We start from the raw sequence: 16,619 nt of genomic DNA, 5'->3' as shown, positions 1-16,619 counted from the left end.
TTAATAGAACGTGTTAAATGTAAATATGCAAGCAAAGATTCACAACTTATGCCCACCCTTGTATACCTATAATGTGAATTTCTCAAATCAGGCGATCCAGCATGTGTTATAAACTTATTTCTAAAAGCATACCCAAGGTCCAGTGAATTTGAGTTTTCCGTAGAATGTAAAAATATGTCATGACATTAAAACATATAAAATAGGGCAAACTTGGTAGCAATGTTTTGGTCGGACTTTCATGGAAATGTTGTGACTTATGTTTTCATCTCACTTCCAAATTGCCAGAAAGACAACACCACCTAAGCCTTTCACTAGTTCTGTAATTTCTTACTTGAGGCGTTGATTTTACTTTTTCTACGGAATTTTCACAACCTTTCCGCTTCCATAGGAAGTGACATGGGTAATTCAATATACGACGAACAGATTTGGCTAATGCTTTCGTCTGGCAGGTGAGAGAGTTGTTGGATAGCAAAACAAACACGTCCTCTTCTTCTAAGTGCTTCTTGTAATGCTGGGCGCTATACATACTCCAGCTGCCCTAGTAGCTCCATTTCAGTGGCAGAAAGCTTATACCAACAGCTTGTAAACGGAGCGAGAAAGTTTGGTAACTCCACCAAACGGAGGTGTGATCCTCGTTGAGTGATGACTTACTTCAGAGACACGTGATAAATTATATGTCAGTAAAAGCCAACTTTGTTTTCTTGTAGTGGAAAACAACTAGAGCTTTTGTCATCCTAAACTAACTATCTGAACATCAACGTGAGAACTTGCTTTGACACAATACAAATAATCTTTCAAGGGTGATATTATTACCCTTTACATGTATTGGCCATACTTTACATGTATGTACTAAATCTAAATTACGAACAAATCAAAATCCCCTACAGTTTCCGTGTCCGACATGGATTGCCCTTTTGGATGGGATCACTCCTAGCATATGGGTTTTATGTACTTCATACATGGCTGATATACAGAGCATCGTTCCTCGATGTGGATCTGAAAACAAGGCATTGGCGTCCTGGTGGAACGTAAACACGGTTACACAGCAAGTGAGGCTTTCTCGTAGCGCTCTCCCCGGCAAGCCACAAAGGTTTGGAGCTAAGAAATCATTTCGTCACATTTCTGAAGCAAAGTTTTCCTCGGCTGTTGATGGCGAAGCAACAAGCTGGTCTGACTGTTTATATAAACAACCCTTTACCCCCCGATATGCTCTGCAGGCTTCCGTCCCTTGTTGATTTATAGACTGATTTACTTCAGGATTCAGCTTTTGATTATTATAGCTATTCTAAATCTTTTTTTTTTTTGAAAAACATTTCTGCCTGGACATGCTTACCGATTTTATTAAATTTATCATCTTATGTATTCCCAGGATGTGGACAATGATGCTTTCATGTTATTGAAACACATACGTCTGTTAATAAGGCTACTCTATTGTGGCAGATGAACGATGTCTTCTATATGTAGGTGTATCACACGCTTTAAACCACTTAATTACAAGGAGTGTGAAAATGGCCTAGAGTAGCAACATAGAAAAACACAGGGCCGAACGTTTACCAATCCACTTTCGGTCGTTGAGTTGGAAGAATCCCATTGATGTCCCATTCATCGACAGCCAGGTGTCCCCTCTCAGTCTTAATGTGTTTTCATAACGCCAAGGCCAAGTATCTTCGATGTTTGACAAAATTCCAAGTGGGCACCGTACATGCTGGTGGAGGGAATTCAACCCGCGGTCGGCAGCGCTCTGAGTCCAGTCATCAGCCATGTTGCTTATCTCTCAGAAGTGGCAGCGATTCCGTTCAAATCTGAATGATTTTCAGCGTTGTTTATCTCTCAACAGTTTTTCCTGCGCAGACATGTTGCTAGTATTTTGCCAGTTGATTTTAGTGCGACAGTCTTTTAATACCATTTCGAAATCTTCAAAGAAATTTCATCGACGGCTGTCGCATTTTGTTTGACACCTTACTAATGCTTTTAATATTGAGAAATGATCGTTTGGTTAAAAGCCAAAACGGTCTTCTGGCATCAACCTATTGACGTTTTCTCTAGGTGAATTCGTTTGTCTAGAACGCGACACTACGTAATTTTGCATTCACAAGGTTACGTTGAATTATTTATTGATGTTTTCGGCGTTTCGATGGCTGTTTGCAGACATGGGCTGGGTGAAATCTAGACCCGAAGTAAGGACAGCTGTGTCTTGTCTTTGTTGATGGCTGGTTTGTGAAGGGCTTCTTGGCAGTTCGACAAAAACTTCTCTTCAGTTTTGAGCAGACCTGATGTTTCGGTGTTCTTGTAATGATAGAGGACATATTACGAGAAACTGCACAAAGCTTGTTCAGCAATGTGTACGCATTTGTTACGCGGAATATCTTAAGACATTTTGGTATCTTAGCAAACGTTTGGTTAAGTACGTTTTCTACTCTACTTCATTCCGTTTCTGAATATCGTGTGGTATAGACGATTTATTTTAAAGAAAGCTCAGTCTTTTTGAAATTCGCTGAGTCAAGAGGACATTAATTGCTCAAAATCTTCAGTAGCTGCAGACAATTGTAAGGGCATCGGATTATTTGTAATCAGTCACAATAGTCTGTTACTGAGCCTTTTCGTGGCGGAGAAGGTCCACTGATTTCTTCGGGGAGGCGAAAAAGGCAGAGGGCGTACAGGGGGTCCAGACAGTGGGGCGCGCCGGAGATAGACCACCTTTTCACTGTGCGCCGGCATGTGTGACAGAGCGCCGGAGAGAAGCTTGCGTCGAAAGGGCTGGCGAAATCGGAGCTATATTTCAATATCGTGAATGGCAGGAACGGCGGACACAACAAAGCACTCTACAACACGAAATAGCGTTATTAAGTTTCTCTTATGATCATAAGGCTATAGCTTTGTCGAATAATTATTGGCTGGCTGTAATGCCCCGTTTGGATCAACCTTCTCCGAACACTAACAACAATTAAAGCAAAAAGGCTGCTTTTTACCACTGGAAAGTTTAAGTTGTCTTCGATTGGTTTGGAGGGGTTCTCTCTTCACTGTGAAGTCCAATTAAGTCGTTAGGAGAATGCATGCAATACTGCGCGTAGTCTGGAGAGTATGAATCGATTGCCTCTGCCGCCATCTGTATAACAGTAAAGAAACCCCGTGTCGAGGAGAAATCTATGTGTTTAATTAGAAAAGTGGGCTTTGTGTCATATTAAAATAATGCACTTTGAAAGCTGGGCGTGGTAAATCACCTTACAACAGTACTTAGTGGTCAGATGTACGAACTATTTCCCTGGTGAGGCCATTAATCAATGACACTGGAGTTTTAAGTCAGCGAAACTTTATAAAATGGAGACGACTTAAAAATATCAAGTGACCTAGCTTCGTCGACTAAGTATCGTCCAATTCCAAAAGTGAAAATGTTGTTGCTGCTTATCTTAACATTATTTGAATCATACAGGATTCCCATGAAAAGAATACAATATTTCTCTACAATTGTGACATAAACTGTATAACTTACGGGCGGTATATTTATTCTCAATAAAACAACGTTTTCTGTCAAAAATATTGTATTACATTTGCCAATATTGACAAGAAATTTTATGCGAAAATACAGTTTCATTAGCTTAGTAACCGATATGCGATACGTAAACAGCTGAAGCAAGCGACTCGAAACTTTACTTAGAGCATAGGGTGACTGCAGGGCCCTGATGCTATCGCGGATGTAGAAGTTGTTGTTAAGGCGTTATCAGGCTCATGTCATCTTTACCCTTCCTCGCGCACGAACATAACACAAGCAAAAAATAGGCTTTAAGTTTTGATATCCTTACAAAAAAGGGTTGCATGAAAAGACATGACAACAAGTAAACAGTGCGTGTAAAATAACAACTGTGATGATTTATTTTAAACCATAATTAATTCATAAAAGTAATTTTTAATTTACTTGTTAAGTCGAAATTAATTTTAAGAATTTGACATAAATGAGAGTTGTACGAGTCATGCCCTAACAACCTTGACATAATACTAGGATAGAAATTTTCATTAATTTAAAGTTTTAATTACTTCACACTCTTGTGTATTTAGAGATTTGTTGGATTTTTGTAAATCATGGTTGGGCCTATCTATTGCGGATGATCAGGTACTTTTTTCTGACATGTTTTTTCTTTGTTTTGTTTTTTTTCTTCTGGCTTTTATTATTATATATTACCGCGTTTGTTGGTTTCATATCGAAAGGTCTTGGTGAATGAGCCTTTGTTGTATATGGCATTTGCCCTAGTCTTCTGGCGCATGCAGTTCAAATCCGCTGGTTGGGGGAAGCTTTTAATTGTTTGCAATTTGTAGTTCGTCATCCTGGAACCGAACAGTGGCTTCCGCTGACATATACTAGGAGGACAATTTGGAGGCATAAGCCCTTATGGACATGGCGCGCTTGCAAAAATATTACCGTTTTGCCCCGGGCACCTGGGTTTCACCCTCACTCGACCTCACTTTCACTCATTTTCTGCCGAGCACCCGAGGCATATTTCCCAACAAGTTCACTCGTCTGAATCGTTGGGTTTTTTTCTCCATTGTTTTTTTTTATTAAACAAAAAAAAAGCAGGTTGATACATCATAGGTCCGATATGAGTCATTATACAGAGGCAGACTGATGGATTCAGAAAGAAATGATTTTTGCCAGGGTCATTAGAATTGCAAAACGTTTTGGCCTTAGGCGCGACAATTTACTTGTCTAGTAGAAAATAATTGTGTTTTCCCGTATGGTGTAGAATTCTGTGTATACATGCACGGGAGATATCGCCAAGCATGCACTGTTATGAAGTAACAGTCGCTGGTATATATATATACATGTTGTGTAACAAGTATATTAACACACAATATTTGTACACTATATAGCTTAAGATATCGTGGTTGGGATAAACATTTAATGCCGTGTGTGGGCTATTAAAGTTACTCTCGTAAGATATAAAGCAACTTCCCGACTACTTCTTGATGCATTACATGCTGAAGTTTTGCTTGAGCGAATTCGTACCCATGTATATATTGCATATATTTTTAGTTCGCAATTTTTTTCACCCATTTCCTGTCTGACACAAAGAAACCTTACCAAAACAGAATTATTTTAGATCTCGTGCATAGTAGACATCCGGTAGTTCAAAACATATTACCTGTTTTTGAGAAGGGGCAGTTTTTCGTTTTTAGACCTTATCTACCCGAAAAAATCATACGCGTGGTTGTGCGGACATGCAAGTTCACTGTTTGAATGAACTTAGCTAGTCAAGCTTTACTTTCACCACGCCTTGAGTAGAATAAATTAGCAATGTACCTGAATATCTGTATCTATGTACAAAGCTGTGCGGGTCCCAAAATAATAGGGAATGTATTATTTTAGTCGGATTTATACCTGATGTGTGTGGGAAAGTGACATGTCATGCCACAATTTAGTTTACCTTAACTTTGAAAATACAAATTTTAACAGCCAAGCAAGTTTCTGAGGCAACCGTTGATGTAACAACTATGTGTTGTTTTTACCGCTTTAACTCAAATGGGATGAACCATCAATCAAGACAAATTATCGATGATAATCACTTGATGATAATTAAGCTGATCTCCTGTATTAAAGTACTATTGATTGTGAGCGAATTTTAAAATTATCTTGTCAGTGATCAGTGTACAGTAGTTTTGCCAACTACGATATTCACTTTATCCATGTTGCTTTCAGTGCACATTGTAATTTTCAAATCTAATAGATCTCTGAATAAATTATGTAAATGATTCGTACCTTTCATGATAGAGTGGTTATCCACTAAATTCTCCACCACATGCAAAGAAATTCATGTCTGATTAGAATAGTTGACACCTATTTGGCTCATTTTCATAGCCTTCAATATCGTTCTTAAAATTTTGCAACGTATAGTAAGTTTAAAGTTGCAAAGTATCAAAACTGGGTAGTTTGATGAGCATTTTAAACCAACAGACAAGTTTAATCAGAACAAGATACTGGTTGTTGTCGAGTCTTGACTTGTTTCTGAAAAGAAGACTTACGCTGCCGCCTGTCGCTTCGGTAGACATATAGACATGACTGAAAAGTTTTGAAGTTAAAAAAGGCGTCGCTAGTCTTTGTTAAGAAGTGTATGGGCCGCGTGTGGACATTCGGCTGTTAGCTGCACACCAACCACCGAAATTTGATACTTGGTCAAATTGGTCGTCAAAACGAGCAGTCGCCTCTCAACTTTTCGAACTCATTCAAATACGGAGCCTGTGGAAGCTTTGATCAGTGAGGTTCTCGCGACTCGCAGGCTACAACTGCTCTGTTAGGTTGTCATTTGAGGACTTAATTGCGAGTCGAGAGGGGGATTCAAACCATTGTCCACGCCAGTCGGGGAAGTGTGCCGTCTCGTAAAGGGTGAAAGGTGGGGGTGTGGATTTTAAAAGTTACCTCAAAAGCAGTAGTTTGTAGTTTGGTACAATGACCACTTTAAAAAAAATAGTGGACTGGTTCTTCGAGTCGTACATAGTCAAGGCCTTGTTGTAAATACAGCCACACATAACAGGAATATCCCATATTTATTGATTCTGACAATGACAAAACATAACAATGAGCAGACCTGATTTTGTCAATGGCGATATGCAGCTGAAGGCAAACAAAGTTTATTCTCAGTATACATTTAATCATAGGAGTGAATGCCAGTCGGGCAGTAAGAGTCTGAAGATAGCTAAGGAATGATTCTTTGTTATGCACTTGAATATGAGAGGGTTTTGTCAAAGAGTAGATATGTTTTAAAGAATTAAACACACACATTTAAAGAAAATTATATGTTACGAGTGTATATTCACTGCAATGTAGTAATTGCTTTTCTCTGGTCAGTCGTCATATTTTAATAAGGATGTGCCTAACTGTATGACTTTAATCCTCCTGCGAATTGTCACATGTTACTAATATCCCAGGGAAAATTGACAGCATTTCATCTTAAACTGTAGATATGTGGTAAACTACACTTCAGTCCCTCTGGAGAAGCACAATTCGTTATTGTGTATATGTACAAATGATTGTTTTCTTTCCACATATACAACTAATTTATCAGCAAGAAGACATTGTTTTTTCTTCGAACTGTTTTTGCCCCGTTGTCTGGTGTGAATCTGGTTTTGATGTATTTCTCCGTGGTTTTATCTTGCAGTCTGCAGCCCGTCGGGCGGGAACAAGCTGCGCTAACTGTGGCACCTCCACGACTACCCTTTGGCGTAGGAACCAAAACGGGGACCCAGTCTGTAACGCGTGTGGGCTTTACTTCAAACTACACAATGTAAGTTGGCAAAATTTATCTCTCTCTTTTGTCTGTTTTTATATTTGTCTTTCTGTGTGTTTGTCCGTCTTTATAATGGTTGAAAATACATTGATGTGTTTTGCATAGCAGTAGAACACTTTTCACTACAACAGCAAACTGGGACTGATCCACAAATCAGAAACAATAGAATCAGTGCAGAAAAAATCAGTCGTTCTCCCACACGACAAATTGCTTTGTAGATCTAAGATTAAAGAGACGGGTTAAAATCTTTACATTGTACCACTCAACAGCTTCTAGCAAGTGACAATGGATTATGTCTTTGAAGAGATCTAATCTGCTTGAAAACTTCACCTATGACAAATGAGAGCCTCAGCGTTCCACATCTGACCCTTGAGTACACAAACAGACATACTTTACGACCTATTCTATTTGGGAGCAAATAGAAGATTAACCAACAGCGCTTTGTTCGAAATCAAGTATATGCTATGTATTATGCCACTCTGGACAATCGACGTGGAACCCAATATCTCTGTATTACGCTGGGGGATTTGCGGCTTTAAGTAAGTGTTGTAAAACCGGAACATGATTTCAAGTGGTTCAAGGCTCCCACCAGAGTCGTGTTCTCCTATTCTCTGTTCATTCTTTACTCGTCTCTGCCGAACAACACTCGAAAACATAAGATACTAGTATGTACAATCGAAATACAGATCATAATACTTTTTCATGTTATACTGAGACTAACGGAATTTAAAGCGTTAAACCAGCTTTAGGACAAAGGGACTTCTTTATTGTGTAACACAGATATCGTTGCATATGTTTGGATGGTAAAATACTGCACAGACACCTTTAATTATAGGAAAGCAAACTTACATGTTGCTGTGCAGTGCATTGTTTACTCGTCCGTGAATATTTATGGCGTGAGGAATGAACACATATTGTCGATAGGTTCGGTAATATTAAATATGACCAGATCTAGCTTTTAATGGTATGACAGATATAACGACTGTATATCTTGTGAATAGGCGCTTTGGTGCCTGTACGATAGGAGCTGTCTGCCCGATTGGATTTCACTATGCCCGACTGAATGGGCGTCCCTTTGGCGGTGTTTACCCGGCCCACGATCTGAGTAAAGCTTGAGTTTAAGGCCCCATATCGCATAGCTCAGTGGCTCTGGTAAAATTCAATACTTCACCGATGTAGTACCTAAGACGGCCACCTTAAACCACCACTGTCCCCTTTCCGATGTATTTACGTATGCAAATATTGACATACCAGTATCTATTCGCTTGCCCATCATTACATCAAATATATCAATATCTGCTAAACTAATCAATTACATCTAGCCGAGTTACTTACACTCAGCGGTCCGAACAGACATGCTTTTCGGTCTGAGAGGTAAAACAGACAGATGTAGCAACGGTTGGAACGAAGCGCCTATAATTGCCGTCACCATTTAAATTCTACCATTATGTGCGTCCTTTGAAATCGATACTCGTTGTCGATTTATTCCTTCCTTCTTTTTGGAGAATTTCCGTGATGTCTCAACGGTTTTGTATTGGCTCGGCCCAGGATCCATGGACAATATTCCACGGTGTCCAACCCTCTGACGGGACTAGACGCTTAATGGCCATTTCAGATTACTCTAATCTAAGCAAGATCGTGTTCCCTTAATATATCTTTTGAATTTTCGTTTTTTCGCATCCATTATACATTTTCCTCAGTCTGACAGCTTAATGTTCCCGCTGTTTGAAGATTTACCAGTGCATCGACCTTGCAATATTCATATGACATCTGTATATTTCATATTGTTTCGTCGAGGTTTTCTTCGTCAGGTTAGACTCCCTAGCAAAGATTAACATTCTAACCCGATCTCTTAAGATTACCCGTTGATTATTTTTCTTTTGATTGACTTTTTATGCTTCGGTAATGTTTCAAATAAATAATTGAGAACGAGTTTTTCTCCGATCACGCAAGAAGCTTAAACCACACATAGCGTATGGTGGCAGCATATTATTACACAATGATTCCCTGGTAAAGCACGTTACAATAGTCATTCAGATGTAATCACCTTAAGGATGACGCCTAAGTATCTCTGTTAGATTAGATTTTTTTAGTTTTAGTGTTTTAAAACAAATTAATGTTGTCATTTATGGGCCACTTGAAAGCTTTAAATTCCACATCTGCTTATGACCTGCTTTCTGCCTATATTTAAACTATACTGCATTGACCACTTTATTAGAATTTCAAATTGCGTTCCATTTTGCGGTATAAACGGGGAATTAAGAGATCTATAATTAAAACACGTAGATAACTGCTTGTCAGTTGATAGGTAACTTTGCCGAAATAAGACCAGTAGGCTGGAGTTCATATTTTTTCCAAGTTTTGTCTATATTTAAAGAGGTTTCAGTCCTACCTTATGCGATGGGCGTGGCGATATTTATTCGCGTGTAGGCCTATTTGAATATATTTAATCAAAAACCACTAGGATATATAGCTTATTACTTTGTCATCGTTCTCGTTTAGGCTAGCTTCAGTCAAAAGAACAAAGTCGTATTTGATGATGTCGTGAATGGCTGAGCATTCGTACACATGCATGGACCAAGCATTTTATAGGTCTTTGTACAGTTAATGCAGTTGAGAGTTTCCAAAGCATTTAACATTGTGTGACCATTGGGAAAGCGACCGTAAGAGTCTAAAAGTAAATATTTGTAAGTAAGTGACCCAAGCGATATTTTCTACAGAGCTTTTTTACGTAACACAATTAAGCGTAGGGCGTTCCACCGCTCACTGGCAAGCCTAACGCCATTGTTCGCGGGTTTTCCACGAGAGCCAGACTAGTGACATAACCGATCACAACAGAGCCACTGGACATTACCTTAATTGTGCACGTACAGCTGCCAGACAGATTTAGGGGGTGGGCAGTCAGTTATGCTGTCTATGAAGACAACCCGGCCCAAAAACCGTAACGGTCTTCGAAGCGAAAGAGTGTGCAGAATTTCCGATTAGTCTTGTTTCTCTGACTAACACACGTGATTTCCAATTACTTATTGCAATCGCCTTCGGCAGTGCAAATCCCATGAATTCTTTTATTACTTTCAGGTGAAAACGAATATCATTTTTTCGCACATGTACTACCATTGCCTGTTGCTTGTGGTGATTTAGTTTAGTTTCAGTGTATGAATAATGCAAATTATGGTCAATTGGGCAATGTATAATTTTTCAGCGGAAAAAAGTTCAACTCGTTGAACCCTAATTGTGTGTGTGGGCTGAAATGTAACAGTCACTCTAGGCCTGTTTTTCAAGTTATACATAGTTGAGTAGTATACATGAATGCTGTAGTACAGTTTGTTCATCTTTAGAGAGGCTGTTTCATTATAATTATTGTTACAGGCAAAATCAGACCGGGAATTTCGCCTTTGTTTTGGAGCCGTTTTATTTGCCTGATTTTAGCCCGTACTCTAAGGGTATGCCTTGTGGCATTTGCCTGCCATGTTCCCCTCTCCTGTAATGAAAGAGCACACGGCTCCATTTCCAGGTGTATCCCTAAATAAGCGGCTCGTTGGGCCTAACAAAGCCCTGATTACATTTGTTCGCTTGCGCTGGTCACTTGCCAGTCGTCATTATGAAGGGTCGAATCTTGATCTTTTCTTTGACTAGTGCCCTGTATGTCAGGCGATGTCTACTCCTTGACCGTCGAGGGTAATTATGGGCGGATCACGCATTGTATCCGGCTACCGCGTCCCGCGGGACATCTCCCCTACACAACAATGCGATGAGGGTAATTGCTAAATGGGCCCTTAGAGGTGTGTTCATTCGCGAAGTTTCCTTCTGTCATGTAAGCGACTCTTCCTGCCGAGCCACCGCCTTGTTGGTTTTGCTGTCTGTTCATGAGGTGACCGCATTGGCGCCGTCGTCCGTTGAGCCGTAACTCGAATGGACGAACACACAAATTAGCCCGGAGCAATTACGCCTAAATGACAACCACTGTGTGGTCATTCAAACAAAATAACCCCATACCATTCAGGTCACATGATTTTTTACCTTCCATGTTGTTACCCACTTATTTATTGTACTCCTTTGTGTGCTGCCACTTGCAAAGTTCAGTCATTGTAAGTTTTGAGATCTCCCCACATTGATGTTAAATCCATTGTTTTTGGTCGCATCCGTTTAAATCGCAATATTTTCTTATTTGTTTTAGGTCAACCGGCCGCTGACCATGAAGAAAGATGGGATCCAGACACGAAACAGGAAAATGTCAACGAAGAGTAAGAAAAACAAGAAAGGATCCACTTCCATGACGGATCTGCTGAAGCCCCTGGATAAACCTTTCCACAGCTTTGGTCATCAAGGCCATCTTGGCCCAATGCACGCACCCATGCCAACCTACATGTCCGGTGGCACCTCTTTAGGCGGTTCCTTTATGTCGGCGGGACCGTCCCATCACGTGCAAATGTCGTCTGGGCTAGGAGGCGGGCTATCGGGCGGCTACAACAGCTTCCCGTCGTCATTGCCCTCCTCGTTTCCACCGTCCTCCTTTCCCAGCATACCATCGACGGGTCTCAACCTCTCATCCTCATCCAGCATGGTGGGTGCCATGGCGTGAAATTCACACTCATCAACGGCTACACTAGACCACGCATCATGTTATGATATTTGCAAGGACTTCTGAAATGTGTATGTAATTGTTTGAACAGGAATGATCGAGAGAGACATGTTGTTCTAACGCATAGAGCAACTTTAAAGGTGTGCTTTATGTTCAGCATATGGACATATGAACATTTCAACTTGAAAATAAACATTATGCTTTCATTGTGGCGAGATCTCAAATGTAAGAAGATGTGTCTTCTAGGACTGCAGACACCTATATAAAGGGTGCATTCTCTATCTCTTTTTAAAAATATCGTTTGTACATGTAAAAACGAAATGTTGGTTTTGCTAATAACATACAGAGGTTCGAGATTGTGTTTTGCCTGGCTTAAGTGATTGCCAAACTACCGCTCCAAAACCACGCAGAAAATTGTTTAAATGGCATTATCACGACTCAGTAGATGTGAAGAAACGAAGGGCCATTGATCTCTACCTGCGCACAGGTGATAAGGTATCTGAATCCGTGCTGACCGCAGGGGTAAGTGAGAGACCCGGACACGTCGTGTAGAGGGGTAATTTGTTGAGGTAGCGAGTGTTGGGTTACCCATGGCGCTAGTTTTGTCTGCCCCAGCCCTCTTTATTCAGTAGTCACATGCAATGTGAACCAGACCTTCGTGTATGGTGATGGGTGTCGATGATCGACGAGGAGCACCCGCGAGCCGCTCGATGGCAACGGGTCCCCGGTGGTATTGTGCCCAGCCCGACAGGGTCGACTCACGAGTGGTTCTCGGTGGGTAATCATAGAGTGGGAGACTACTGCAGAAGTCAACCGAAACCAGGTTGGCGACTTCGCGACTCACAAATAGCGAAATGTAGACTTTAATTATCCAACAGCAATCGGGAACATGCGACATTCTCGAATAACATGCATGTCGTGTTGTGTACCGTACTGCAGATCTGTCATACACGGCCTCCGTCAGTGCTCACTCATCGGCAAAAATCACAACCCCAAAAAACAAAAAGAAAGAAAAAAACAAAAAAAAAATGAATAAATAATCAAAAAACATATACATTTATGTGTATATATAAATATATATATATATATATATATATATATATATATATATATATATATATATATATATATATATATATATATATATATATACTTGGAGGTTATATGTCTCAAGGCTTTGCCAAAAGGTGCGATGTGGTTTCGCTCGCAATTTAATTGTAAAAAACTTTTAAAGTATGTTGTAAATATATAATTTATGATCCATGTATTTTGTCGCGCAACCTGGACTCTGTGCACATCCGGGATAATGCGCCAGTTCGTGTATGTCACGTGATTAAGTGCTGGACGATCTAAGATATTGTTATGTACATAAAGGTTTCAGTAACAACTATAGTTTCTTTTTTTGTGACCAGAGCATTTAACTCTACGGTAATGGGTTGATAGCAACTTTCTATGTTTTTTGTTCTAGAAGTTGTTCTTCGCATTTAAAATGCTTTAACTAGATTGAAGTATTTTCCTAGAACAGATCTCTTCTTTGTAGTGTGGGTTTTCAGGAACAGATTTTGAACTGATGGATTTATAAGTTATTCTATTTTACCCCGGTTGACGCAAATGAGTGGAAGCTAACACGTAACGACGGCTTCGTTTGAGTATTACTGGTCCAAGGATGGAAATGTAATATATTATTTATGCATGTGGTTTGCTGAAGCCTGAAAGTTTTCAGATTTATGCCATGTTGTGTTGTTTACATTTCTCCTTCAAATAACCCTATTTGTATGACAAGGAAGAGAATGAATAGGGGAATTCGGGCGATGTGGAATTTATTAACATGTCTTCCTTATTGTAGTTATAGAGAGATAACCTATAAGATTACGTGACGTACGAGTCACTCGGCAGTATGTATTCCTGGTTTGATCACCCATTTGACTCAGTATCAGCATCGTGGTCGTACATGTACATAGTATATTCTCACTTTGTGGGAAGTGTGTTCTGCATTTTAACTCTTGTACCAATCGCCTCACGAATTTCATTGTAAATTGATTTTTGACTATTTCATCATTATTAATATTACAATTCATATGTATACAACAGGGCTCACAAAAAATCATCGAGGGATATGAAACAAATTTATTGTACAAATGACTATTCTGCTCAAGCTTAACTTAAAGGGAAAAAAATACATGAAGAAAAACTGTTTTGAACTCTGAAGTTTGTTGATGTTTTAATATCCCATCCAGTGAATGGGCAGTCGAATTAATTTATTAAAGCATGTAAGGTAACTGTCTATATTATGCATAGGTTTATGGACGTAGTGTGATAGGCCTATTAACTATACGTGTATATTCTACATGCCTATAGAAATAAAATGGACTGGAGAAAGGTACGTGGATGTCTGTTTACATGAATCTGTAAGAACAACTGTGACTTATATAAAAACGACTGCACCAATCAAAATGGTATAACTTTTTACTCGACTTAGAAAATGTGTTTCCAAGAAGTACAGATGGTCTGCCTCTTGTGCACAGTCGAGCACACAATATTGTTTTGGCGCCGTTTGTTTATTCCGGGTTTGTGAACCAGTGACATTCAGTCGTTTTTATACAAAGCAACGATTGTTTTAACTTTGATCCTGCGTTGGCGAGGCATTGCTGTCAACAACTGTTGGTGTTACGGATGATTGGTGTGTTCCACTCCATAATTAGCATATTCTAGCCATACACGTCAGCGATCATGCTATCATGACATGAAGAAAGCCTGACAATATGATGGAACATGACAAAAATATATAGCAGTCCGTGACAAAATAGTGCGCCATCGACCCACCTGAAGCGGCACATTCCTATGGCTTGAAATGGAATGCGTAATGTAGTTTGTTTTATCTGGACATTAGAAAATGAAAAGAAAGAAAAAAGGTCATTTGGTATACAAATACAACCTTCTTTTCTTTATTAATAAAGCATGTCGCTACTATAATCATTAGGGGATGCAGCCACCCGAAAGAGAACACATCTTGAATAACTTGTCATTCTAAGTTGGACTAAGACACGTGAAAAATTTTGGAACCAAGCAGTTGATACAGCTGTATATAACAATACTGAAACGCGTTGCCATAGTTTATTTTATAATCGTTGTCTGGTCACATATAAACGTTAAAATATGGGAACTTGGGTACTTAAACTTGGTTTGAGATTTATTAAAATTCTTCACATCATGTAATACGTTATCTCTATCAACCAGAAAGATCTTCAAAACCATTTAATAAATTAAATAAAAAGTAGCAATGCCGTGAAAAAATAATAGAACATTTTACTTTCGGACAACACAAACGACCACAGTTCCGCGAGTAATAGAGTGCTAACAGGTATATATATATGATATCCGAAAAAAACTCGATGTAGTTAACAATAATTGCGACAGAAAAAAACGGTTGAAACCGACGTCTCAACCAATGTTTTTAGAAATTAGTGCCTGGTATATCTAACTCTGAAGAATACACGGGCGTACACGGGTAGAGAAAAATGTTCGCAAAAGTGATCAACATGAAAATCTACATACTATATGTAATGCATTCACGCATAAGGAAGGGCGTAATTGCTCGACTGGAGGACGGTTGAATATTGGATTCACAGATGCTAAAATAGACATCCAAAGTCCACAAACTGAGTTGTTGATATGCGTGCATGTTTAGGTGGATAACGTCAACACCTTCAAGGCCTTATATATATATATATATATATATATAATATATATATATATATATATATATATATATAATATATATATATATATATATATATATATATATTGACTGTTGCTTAACAATTAGTAAACTTTCTGACAAACTCTCCAACATGTTCGTACAGATACGTGCACAAATTGTTATCTTCCACTAACGTTTGACTGAGCAACAACCCACATGAGCATCGTCGAATGCTTATAGTTACCAAAGTCCCAAAAGCAATGATAGCGGTAAATACAAATCCCCTGTCCAAGGGTTTGAACTATTTCCTTGTCCAACATATGTATATATTTGGCGTTATCCTGTGTACCATCAATTTGCCATTTTCTTTTTGTTCATAGCTAATATAATTAAAAACGTACAGCATAGAAAGTAAACCAGACCAGCGTCGAGAGTGTGAAAGCTCTTTTGTAAGATTTTGTTTGGACCAAAATCGCGTCCTTGGAATCACTGTACAATATTTGATTACATGTCGGCCTTGTTTACCACTGTCCACAATCTGCAATATAGGACTCCGTGGATGTTAATCACTTTGGTCAGTTTTATATAGGCTTAATCTTAAGGGGATGTATTTATACTGACATTATAGTTTGTTGAATAAAACAGCAAAACTCCTCAAAATTTCTGTTTATTGTAAATCATTGGGTTGAATTCGTATGCTCTTTGATATCTAATCTAAAATATATGAGATTTCTCGGAAGCAATTAAGCTTTAGGGATCAGACTCACGGAAGCCTGATTGTCAGTAGACATGAAAAAGCCTAATAAAGACTTCGCCTCTTTTATGTTTTGGGCCTTTTTTTTAAGCATGGCCTTGTATGATTTTCCAACCGTCTAAAGATCAAAGTTTAAAATTATCTGGAGGAATCCGTGGCAAATTAATACCTTGCCGACAACACTGCATATATTCGCAAACACCGAAAGTACGAAGTATAGTATGTTTATTGATCGACTGAAACCTCTCCTCGTATTGAACGCAAAAGTAAATGTGTCTCTGTTATTTTCTGTTTTGTACTTAAGCTTCT

The 16,619-nt window shown here is 39.1% G+C and overlaps 1 protein-coding gene across 5 annotated transcripts in view; it reads left to right on the top strand.

The window, feature by feature from the left end:
* Positions 1-12,861, top strand: part of LOC135470390 (transcription factor GATA-3-like) — a 58,032-nt gene extending 45,171 nt beyond the window's left edge. For all 5 annotated transcript variants that reach the window (XM_064749304.1, XM_064749306.1, XM_064749305.1 and 2 more), the window contains 2 exons: positions 7,146-7,271; positions 11,452-12,861. In XM_064749304.1, coding sequence (XP_064605374.1) covers positions 7,146-7,271; positions 11,452-11,856 — 531 coding nt within the window. In that variant the 3' untranslated portion in view covers positions 11,857-12,861. The remainder of the gene's footprint in view (positions 1-7,145; positions 7,272-11,451) is intronic.
* The last annotated feature ends 3,758 nt before the right edge of the window (positions 12,862-16,619 follow it).

Source organism: Liolophura sinensis, chromosome 7 (assembly GCF_032854445.1).
Source record: "Liolophura sinensis isolate JHLJ2023 chromosome 7, CUHK_Ljap_v2, whole genome shotgun sequence".
In the NCBI taxonomy this organism is placed as follows: Eukaryota; Metazoa; Mollusca; class Polyplacophora; order Chitonida; family Chitonidae; genus Liolophura; species Liolophura sinensis.
This window is presented reverse-complemented; position numbering and strand designations above follow the sequence as displayed.